This window comes from Ammospiza nelsoni, chromosome 16, assembly GCF_027579445.1.
Source record: "Ammospiza nelsoni isolate bAmmNel1 chromosome 16, bAmmNel1.pri, whole genome shotgun sequence".
Lineage (NCBI taxonomy): Eukaryota > Metazoa > Chordata > Aves > Passeriformes > Passerellidae > Ammospiza > Ammospiza nelsoni.
This window is the reverse complement of record NC_080648.1, coordinates 13,077,806-13,088,411: the sequence shown is the minus strand read 5'-3', so window position 1 is coordinate 13,088,411 and position 10,606 is coordinate 13,077,806. Positions and strand designations below refer to the sequence as shown.

At 58.9% G+C, this 10,606-nt stretch overlaps 1 protein-coding gene across 1 annotated transcript; it reads right to left on the bottom strand.

The window, feature by feature from the left end:
• Nucleotides 1–3,739: 3,739 nt before the first annotated feature.
• On the bottom strand, nucleotides 3,740–8,604 carry GM2A (ganglioside GM2 activator). The gene is made up of 4 exons (XM_059483724.1): nucleotides 8,349–8,604; nucleotides 6,344–6,496; nucleotides 5,319–5,501; nucleotides 3,740–5,205 (listed from the first exon to the last, which is right to left on the bottom strand). Exons 1-4 carry the CDS (start codon nucleotides 8,463–8,465, stop codon nucleotides 5,050–5,052), a joined length of 609 nt encoding a protein of 202 aa, XP_059339707.1. The 5' UTR covers nucleotides 8,466–8,604; the 3' UTR covers nucleotides 3,740–5,049.
• Between the last annotated feature and the right edge of the window lie 2,002 nt (nucleotides 8,605–10,606).

Genomic DNA, 10,606 nt, shown 5'->3' with positions numbered 1-10,606 from the left:
TTTTTACAAAAATTTATTATACTCCCATTAGTGAGGAGCACAGATCATGTGCTGACAGCAAAACACCTGCCCCAAAGATTTCACAGCCAAGAAGGTGCCTATGGGGAAAAGGGACTTCCCAGGATGAGGCACCTGCACAGCCTGGAGCTCTTGCTCCAACAGAAACTCCAACAGTGTCCAGCAAACCAGGGGCACCAGCACAAGCCTCACCAAGGACACACACCTCATGCCTTTGTCTGGAAAATAATCAGCTGGTTCATGATGCCACACCCAGTATCCCAAACACCCACTGGGAAGGAGCACCAGAGGCAGGGAAATTATGTGTAAGGCTCTTGCGCCACAGACCGGTGATCCAGTCCCTGCCCCACGGCTCCTCTGGGCTGTCATGCCTCAGGCTTCACACCTGCCCCAGCAGTCCTGGTGCTCCCCCATCCCACTCCCCAGCACTGGTAAAGAACTGGGAGCAAGAGGAAGCAGCAGAGAAATGTTACTACTGCAAAAAACTGTCTCGTTTCCTGCCAGAGCTCTTCATGAACCCACCAAGTCATGCAAGAGCCTTCCAGATGCAACCTCAGCACAGACCAACACATCTGGCTGTGCCAGGAATGCTCAGCCTGGGCCACCTGGGTGCTGCTTCACCCACAGAGCACCGAGGCATTCCCCAGAGCACTGCTCTGCAAACCTGGCTGCTACATGGAAAACAAGCCAAGGGCTGCAACCACTGGGAGGGTCCAGCCTGGTGATCAGAAGGGTAGCAGAGAGCAAGGGATTTCCCCCAGGTCTGGATGCTCCAGATCCCTGCTGCTCTGGAGCAGTTATCCAGGCCACAGCAGTCCTGTATTTCCTGCAGCACCAGCAACACCAGCAGCAGGAAGGAGCAGAGTGTCCCATGGAGTACCAGGCTCTGGAGCAGCAGTGAGGCAGGCTGGCTGGCAGGCAGGCTCTCCAGAGCCAAAGGCAGCACATGCACCACTCCTGCCCAGCCTCCTCCCTCACAGCTGGGACACGTCATGGTGTCCTGAACCGGCTCTGCCGCAGGCAGGGATCCGGCAGGGCAGGGAGCGGGAAGAGCGGCAGAAGGAGTTTACACAAGGAAAGCGTTAGAAGCTGTTTGTCATCACTGACAGGCCCAAGGGGCAGCACAGAAACCTGGGAGGCTCTGCCAAGCACCATGGGCTGGCAGAGGGCAGAGAGAGTGGGCAGAAGGGGTGCAGGACTGGGTTGGGCATGGGTACCCATCCCAAGGAGGGCCTGCACAGCATCCAAAGCACCCAAGAGCAGTGAGTTTGAGATAAACACAACGTGCTGACATCACTCTGCCTGATTGCTCCCTGTGGATTTTTTTTTCCCTTTCAAGCAGGCCCGTCTGCTTTCTGCTTTGAAGAGCCAGGGAAATGCATTCATCGTGACTTGCCTGCCTCGTGTCTGGATTAAAGGTTGCATAGCAGCAGGGAGCGAGCACTCTGCTCTCCCACAACCAACAAGGAAAAGCTGCAAAACTTGTCTCATCCACAAGAAAAACATTTAAAATCAAAGCAAAACCCCATTACACCATTTCCTTGTCACTGGAAACAGCAAAGGCAGGAACATTCGGTTCCCACTTCAAACCCAACTCCTCAGCCACTCTCATGTGCTTTTTTTGCCACCCACACACAGAAGCAATTTCATCCTATTAGGAAAGCTGGGGGGGGGGTGGTGACAGAATTTTGTCCCTTACAGCGATAGCCCCGTGCCAGAAGTCAAAAGCAAGCTGCTACTTGCTGCTGACCATGACAGCTGTCCCCAGCTGAGCTGGGTCTGTGTGTAGATCAGGAAATCTTCCAGAAAAGTGAGCAAAACTCACTGCTGCTTCCTACCACACATGTTGAATCCTTCATTTCCAAAGCACTTCTTGTAATAACCCACCTCCTGACACAAAGGAGAGCCAACAACAAGCCCCTTTCCCAGGCCACCATGTCCATGCCAGCCTGACACCTCCCAGTCACAGCATCAGTCCTCTTGTCCCTGTGCTACCCAGTGCTCCCACAGCTCCAGAGAACCCCCAGATTCACCTTTCCAACGTTTCACAGCATGAGCCAGTGCCCTCAGCCCAGCTTCTCCCCACACGGAGGCTGCTGGGCACAAACTCCACCAGTCCCCACAGCTCCCACTGCAGCCAGGCTGTGCTGCCAGCTCCACTTGCCCCTCCACAGAGCAGCACAGCTGAAGCCTGCACAGTGTGGGGCTCCCTGCACCCTCCCAGTGCCGCAGAGCATTCCGCACCCTTCCCAGCACCTCACATCGGGGGCTGTGCCCCCTACGCTGCATGGCACGCCCGGAGGAGCCCCATGGGGTGCCAGCCTTCCTGCAGGGCATTGCCAGCACGCCCATGTCAGCCTCCAGCACCTCCAGAAACCCCCAGCACCCATGTCAGCCTTCAGCACCCCCAGGCACCCCGAGCACACCCATGTCAGCCTCCAGCACCCATGTCAGCTGCCAGGACCCCCAGGCCCTGAGCACCCGCCCCTGCACAGGGGCTGCCAACGAGGCCCCGGAGCCCCGAGTCCCTCAGCGCGCCCCGGCTGCCCCGAGCACCCACGCGGGACGGCGGCACTGCCGGCACCCCGCGCATCCACCGCAACCCCGGCTCTCCGGGCACGCGGCGGGCTGACAGGCGGCTGACAGCCCCCACCCATCCACCCGCAGCCCCCCGGTGCCTGTCCCGGTGCCCGTCCCCTCGTTCCCGGTCCCTGTCCCGGTTCCGCACCTCTCCGCCGCCCGCACCGCCCGGCCCCGCCGGGCCCGCTCGCTCGGCCGCGCCGTCACGTGACCGCGGCTCAGCTGAGCGCGGCGCGTGCGCGCGGGCAGCTCTGAGGGCGAGGGGCGGGGCCGGGCGGGGCCGGGCGCGGGCGGTGGCGCCCCCTGGCGGCGGGCGGGCCCCGAGGCCGCTGTGGGGAAAGGCGGCAGCGCCGAACCCCCGAGGGGCGGCCGGGGATGGGAACCGAGCTGGGCAGCGGTCTGGAGCGCAGCACTGTGAGGGATCTGAGCTTGTTCGGCCTGCAGGAGGCTCGGGGGTGGCTTTATCACACTCTACAACTCCCTCAAGGGAGGGTAAAGCCGTGTGGCGTCGGGCTCTGCTCCCAGGCAGCCAGCGCTATGACAGGAGGACAAGGTGCTGAGCTGCGCCAGGGAATGTTTAGGTTGGACTTTAGGAGGGCTTTCTTCACAGAGAGAGTGATCAGACTGCCCAGGGAGATGGTGGAGTCACCATCCCTGGAGGTGTTTAAGGAAAGACAGGACATGACACTCAGCACCATGGTGAAGGGGACATAGTGGTGCTCAGTCAGGGGTTGGACTCACAGAGTGAGGTGGTGATCACAGAGATCTTCAAGCTCATTGATTCTGTACTTCTGTGATCCCCTTGCCTTGGGGCAAACCTGCAGAGCCATGCAGGTGTCAGGGTTAAAGAAGGTCACCCAAATGTGTGACACCCTCAAAGCCCCCCAGCATGAGCTGTGGCTCCCTGGGCCATGGCTGTGTCCCTGTGTCCCCACATCACAAAGCAGCGTTTGCAGATCCCTGCTCCTCACACAGGAACTGCCCCCAGGGCTGCTCAGCTCCAATGGCCACAGCATCCTCCACTGCTGTCCCCACCACAGCACCTCCACTTCCCCCAGCTCACACCCACATCCACACTATTTCCAGCGAAATAAATGTCACCTCCAGGTCACCCCCAGCAACAAGAGGCACCAGCTCCACGTCCTGGTAAAAAGATTTATTAAGAACCTGCAGAACCTGCCCAAAAGGAGGTTGCTGCCGTGGCACTGAAGGGGAGCAGGGGCAGAGGGTTAGTGCTTCTCCAGGCAAAGCCAGAGGGTGAAACAAAGCGAGTGGAGGGCACAGAAAGGCAGTGGGAGCACATCTGCGTGGTGGAGGAGCACCCGCAGCAGTTAAGGCCTATAAAGTGCTTGTAGAAGCCCTATCGAGGGGCTACAAAACACAAGCACGCAGGGACAGCAAGGGATGTGGGTGGCTGGTGGCACCTGGCACAGAGGAGTGATGACAGGCTCACACCCTGCCCAAAGCTGCAGCAAGAAGGACTCTGCCTGCCCACATGACAGTCCCCAGCCACAGCCAGGACACCCCAAAATAGGATCTAGGCTGGTGGATTTCATGGTCATCTCCCAGTTATCCCATGTTCAGGATGCTGCTGTGTTTGGGTGCCTCTGCCAGCACAGGGGAAGGACAGTCCCAGTGCAGCATCCTGCCTTGGCTCACTCTCAGAGGAAAAATGAGATGAATGTGACTGGTCCTCAGCCAGGCTGTGCCCCAGCAGTGCATCACAGCCTTGTGTCCCCCTCTGGAGCACAGTCATCAACCAACAACCTCTTCTGCTGCTGGGAGTCACCAGCCTCTTGGTCCCCCCCTAAGTGGGAATGCCCATGTGGGGCTTGGGTGGTTTCTCAGGTGTTCCTGTTTGCCACAGGAGGAGCATGGGGAGGTGCCTTTCACAGGTGCTTCGTGCCACCAAGCTGGTTCCCCATGCAGGACAGGGATGCAGCAACAGCAGGTTCAAAGCTGCTGTGTGGGGTAGGGACACTTCTGCAAAACAGTCCTGTGCTCTGGCCAGAGATGGTGGGAAGCAGGAACACCCTCTGCAACTAGTGCTGCATCCCTCTAGCCTGCCCCAGCACTCCCAAACACTCCCTCATCCCCACGGACTGCTCCAAGAAATACTGCTTTTCTCTGGAATGTTTTTGTCTAAAATTGCCCTGATAGGAATAAGAAGAAAACAAAAAAATTGGATAAAAAATAACAACCCCAGGTCATGCTGGAGTTAGGCTCCAAGGCCACCCTGTCCAGGCAGGAGACACCCTGGTGATGGGTTTGGGGACAGCAGAACAGCCAAAGGGGCCTCTCTGGGTGCAGCAGGGAAGGAGGCACTGGGGGGGACAGGAGGTGCCTCCTCCTGACAACAGGAGGGAAGGACCTCACAGGGATGGGTTGGCACAGGATGGGATGGGACAGGGGACCAAGCTGGAGGGGATATGAGGGCAAGTGTCCCACCCCTCAGTGGGAGTGCAGGGAGAAGGCCAGTTTGACACAGCTGAGCTCCTCCCCGCCATTGCTGACCACCACCCGCACGCGGTAGTTGCCGTTGGTCATCCAGGAAGGGAGCTCCACATCGGGCACATCAAAATCGCTGGCTGGCAGGGAGTAGGAGCCCTGTGGAGAGAGGGGACAGACAGACAAGAGGTCAGTCAGAAGGCCAGCCCAGCACCAGAGGGCACAGTGGCACCCAGTGGCAGTGCCAGTGTCACCGCAGGGCACGGCCGTACCGCTTTGAAGGGGCAGTGGCAGGGGATGCCATAGGTCAGCAGGGGCTCCGGGCAGGGCGTGCCAGGTGGGATGAGCTCATCCAGAATGCTGCAGACGTCGTTGTAGGTGCAGCTGCCCAGCTGGTCAATGCAGGGCAGCTGGATCCAGAGGTCACCCAGTGCCTTCTCTACCACCAGCGCTGCCTGCAGGGAAGGTGTTCAGCACCAGCACAACCAGCAGGGGCACCCACAGCTCCTCACCAGCCAACTCAACTCCCTCAGCTCCTGATCATGCAATCCTTGGGATGTCCATGTGGTCAATAAACCCCCCTCCTGCCTCCCCCTCCTGGCTTTCAGTTCCTCTCAACCTGCAGCTTCTGTTCCTCCAACCTCAGTTTGACCCCTTAAGCTAACACCACCCCACACCTCACATCCCCACCTGCTTCCCCTCTCTTCTGCCTGTCCCAAAACTCCCAGGGTGCTCCCATCCTGCAGCTCTGGCTCCTCACTCCCCTAGCACTCACCCCACAGTCCCAGGCCCAAACAGACACCATAGCATTGCTCAAGACAGCCCATGCACTCTAGACAAGAGACATGTTCTGTCTCATTCCAAAAAACTCCCCAAAAGTGTTGCAGGGCAGCTGGCATGGCCCAGGGCTCCCAGAGCAGTGCTGTGCCATGTCCTTGGAGGGAGCAGCTGGGTTGGCTGCTGAAAAACAAGTACTGCAGTGACATCCAGAAGCACCCACAGCACTTGGGTTTCACTTCCCTCCTGGAGCCAATACATCCCCAGGACATGAAACAACTCAGGTGGTTTCTGCCCTAGGAACAAGGTTGGGAGGCTCCAGCTGAACTGTCTGCTCCCAACACAGATCTCCCCATGCCCACTGCCCTGTTCTGGCTTACAGAGCCCAGTGTGCTCAGCCCCACACCTCTCTGCACCTCACTCCCCAAGGGCTGCTCATTCCTGCACCCATTTCCCAGCTGCCAGTGGTTTGGGGAAGCTCTGCCCTCCCTCACCACACAGAGGGACATCTGGCACTTACCTTCAGAGGGGAGCCCATGGTCTTGCCACTCTTGACAGCCGCGCTGACACGCAGGCTCCCCGGGATGCTGATGGGGTCGGGTGCCACAGAGAGGCTCTGCAGCACCACGGGGTCCCTCTTGTCACCACAGTTCTCCCAAGCAAAGCCACCAACCTGCAGCACCGAGGGACAGGAAGAGTTAGAAGCGGGGCAAGCCTTGCCTTGTGTTTGCAGGAGGTTTATCCAGAGCTGCCCCTCTGACCCCTGCCAAACATCTGCTCACAAAGAGCCAGAAAATGACCTTCAGCCCCTTCAAATGCCAGTTCTTAAACTCCCAGCTCTCCAAGACCGAGGACATTGCAGAACCCTCTGTCCGCGTGCCTCTGCATGTACTTTACACCCAAAGAGCATTACCAGACTGCAATTTCCAAACTTGCCTCAGCTCTGCCTCCAAACACCTGACGTGTGACCAAGGCAAGATGCATCCATCATGCCAACGGCACCAAGCAAGGTGTGTGAGGACAGGTCAGAGCAAGCTGGGACCAGATGGCGGCTGCACTGTCCAGTGGGATGCTGGGCAATGGTGTGGGGGGAGCCTTGGGGGGGGCTGTGGGGCTGACACAGCCTCCCACCTCATCCAGGACCAGCCCTGCTTTGTGAGCCCTCATCCACCAGTTCCAGCCACCTAGCTCCACATAGGAGCAGGAATCACACTCGGGGACCAGATAAGTGTCTGTGCTCATCCTCTGCCTGATGCACCCCAGGGGCCTGGTCCTGAGCTACAAATGAGTACAAATCCTGATCCAGAGTACAAATGAGCCAGGGAAGCAGCATTGCCCTAATGTGATAATGAAAATCCACACATAAGGAGATGTTACCCAAATGACAGACATCACTTATGTGTCTGGTCTGATTTAAGAGTCACTCTGGGACATCTCCCCCGTTCCCTACAAGCCACACCAACCTCTCCAGCCACCACCAGTAAAGACACTTTGGTTCAAAGGTGGAGGGCTAGCAAGACTTGTCTGGAACAGCCACTTCTGAGCCTGCCAGAGGCAAATGGCAGAGACCAGCCCCAGCTCCCTCCCAGAGCAGGTTTGGCTGGAGCATCCCGTGTCCCCACGGCATGACGCGGGGCTCTCCTGCCTGCTCTCAGCCGCAGAACCGGTGGAGGCTGTATTGCCTGGTGCCACACGGCAGCCCCAGCGGGCACAGCGCAGCCCACGCAGCCGAGCAGCCCATCCCACATCCCGCTCGCCCGCCGGGAGCAGCCCAGGGCAGGACACAGGGCTCAGGACAAGCCGGGACAAGGGTAGGCTGCACCTCAACACTGAGCCAGAGCTGGGGGCCCCCAGTCCGAGAGTCTCCGGGCAAAGAGGCTCCAGCGAGCTGAGCATCAGTGTGTGGCTGCAGAATGCTGCCCGCAGAGCGCCCTGCAGCCTTCCCAACCGGTTCCCCCTTCCCTCGGGCAAGCGCAGGAATCCTGGAAAATAAATTGCGATATTTCCCTTCACACCGCGTGAGAGTTACACGTAGTAACTGGCTGTGTCTTAATCAGCGCGTGTTAATGAGCCAGACCCAGAACTCCGTGGGAATAGGGAAGAAGAACCTGGGCTGGAAAAGATTCATGAAGCAGCAAAATGAGAGCCGGGATACGATCAGCCGAAGGAAGAGGCCGCTGGGTTTCAGCGTTGAGAAGTGTTTGTAAACACTGGATCCCTCTTGCTCCGAGCTGCCTCCAACCTCCAGCACTGCTCCCAGCGCGGGGGGCTGCGGGGCTCCGGGGCTCCACGGACCCACCTCCCCTGCCCAGCCACAAACACCAGCGATCTTCCACCCTGACTGGATGGGAAAAGCTCCAGGGGTCCATGGACCCACTCCCCTGCCCAGGCACAAACACGCACCCACCAGCGGGATAGGAAAAGCTCCTGGTCTCCTGCAATCCCAGCGGGATGACGGAGTCTTACCCCTCTCCGCCCCGCCGAGTCCCCTCCGGCAGCCCGAGGGCTGCGGGGTCCCCGCTCACCTTGCTGAGCCGCCGGGCCCCGCTGCGCTCCACCAGCAGCGGCGGCTGCGGCCCGGCCAGCGCGGCCGGGACGAGCTGCAGCGCGCACAGCGCCAGCGCCAGCCCCGCGCACAGCATGCTCCGGGAATGCGCCGGGAACGGGCCGGGATGAGTCCGGGAGCTGCTCCGAGCGGTGGGGAGGCGAGAGGAGGGCAGGCACCTCGCCGGCACCGGGCGGGCAGCGGCCGGTCTTTGAAGCCCCGAGCAGAGGGGACGAGCCCTCTCTCGGAGCCCGGCCCACCACCGCCCGATGCCACTCCCTCCCCCGAGGACGCTCCCATTTTCCCTTCCCCTTTTGCTCTCTTTTTTTTTTTTTTCCCCTCCCTTCCCTGGTTTGGCTGCCAAGCGCAGGACTGGACTCACAGGGATGCTGGGACGGGAAGCGCCGCTTTCCCAAGATCCCAGAGCCGGCATTTGGAGCTGGGGGGCGGGAGCTGCACCCACCCCGCCGGGGCACACACATCACCCCGCTGCCATGGGGGAAGCACGACCACCTCCCCACCACCCCCCCTCCACCCAGGGCTGCGGCTCTCCGCACATCCCGCCCGGGGGTGCCCCGGCTGTGCGAGGGTCGGTACCCTCTGGGCAGTACCCGGGACACCCACGCTCCCCCCGCGCTCGGCACAGGGCAGGCGGCAGCTGAAGAGCAGAGATATTTGAGATATTTCAGATATTTGAGACCCTCACACCCGATGCGTGTGAGCAGGAGGGAGGGAACGCTGGCATCGGGTAGCCCCTGAGTGGGCAGTTTGCCACAGCACCTCTACCACCCATCTATGTAAAATGCTGGATTTATCATCCCCTCTTCCATTCCTACCCCCTGTTTGCGGATCATTTTCCAGACAGAGGTGCCCCAGGCACCCCCATCATGCTGGAATGGTGACACGGGTACCCCTCTATCAGGACGGCACAGCAGCATGGATTTTCCCATATATTTTGGTGGACAGATGCTTTTATCCTGCGGAGGGGACTGAGCCAGCTGAGCACACATGACACAAGTGTGGCAGGCCTCAGCCCTCCCCCCCTGCCACAGCGCAGTCAGGAGCCACTTGTGAGACCCTTCCCCACATTCAGCTCTGCTCTCCCTCGCACACGGACGCTGCTTGGCCTCCCCATATTGCTCCCAGCCCTGGGAAGGGTTGCCTGCCTTGTCCAAAGCCCCGTCTCAGCTCTATTTTTAGCCTTCCGTCCTTATTTAGCAGCGAGGCCGGGCGGCAGCGTGCGGCAGGGCGTGGGAGCAGGCAGGGGACGCTCTGGGTGCTGCTGCCCACCCCGAGCCCGCAGCGACAACTGCGCCGCCGATCCACTGCCGAGGCTCCAGGGTGAGGCATAAATAGCCCGCACCTCCCAGCCGGGAGCGGGGTGGAAAGTTATCCCCTGGGATTAGCTTTCACTTTGAGGCCCTGGAGCAGCCGGAGGACAGGGATAAGGATAGGGATGCATGGGGACACAGAAGGAGCATTGTGTTTCGGGCTGGGAGGGGAGCAGAGCCCCTCACCTCAAGCCACTGGTATCGTATGCTTTTCTGCTTCTCACAGCCATTGTGAGTGAAGGTTTCACTTCCCTTTTCCATCCTTTTCCACTTCATTTTGCCATGGGGGTAAAAAGAGAATAAAGGACTGCGAGAACAGGTTAACCCACATCTTTTTGCTTGGAAAAGCACAGGCAGGGACAGGAATGACTTGAAATCGTTTCACTACCTCAAGGCAGAATCATGCGTGACCTAAATCCCCACTAAAAGAGCCTGTGACTTTTTTTGGGCTCCAACACATGTGAGAACTTCTCCAGTTCAAACAGTTTTTTCAGCTATCTCACCCATGCAAAATTGAGTCAGGAGGTCTCAGCAGACCTGGCTAAACACCTCAGATTTGCATTGAAGAAAAGCAGCCAGAACATCATTACCTCTCATTTACAAAAGCAAACAGATGGCAAATGATGAGCACGGTTTAACCACGACCACTCTCTGTCCCTTGCTTGGGCTGCAGCTCTACCAGGACCCATCAGGCATCACCACATGCCAGCTCATCACCCAAAAACCTTCCAGCAAAATATCCTCCACCTCTCTTTTTTTTTTATTTTTCCAGACTAGGTTTCTGAAAATAAGACATACAAACAAGAAAAAAAAATAATTACCCCATCTGCAAACAGACCATGCCAGGCTGGCACTGACATTGCCTTGTACCCATCCTGTTGTGCCCAGTCCTTACCAGCTAGAACCA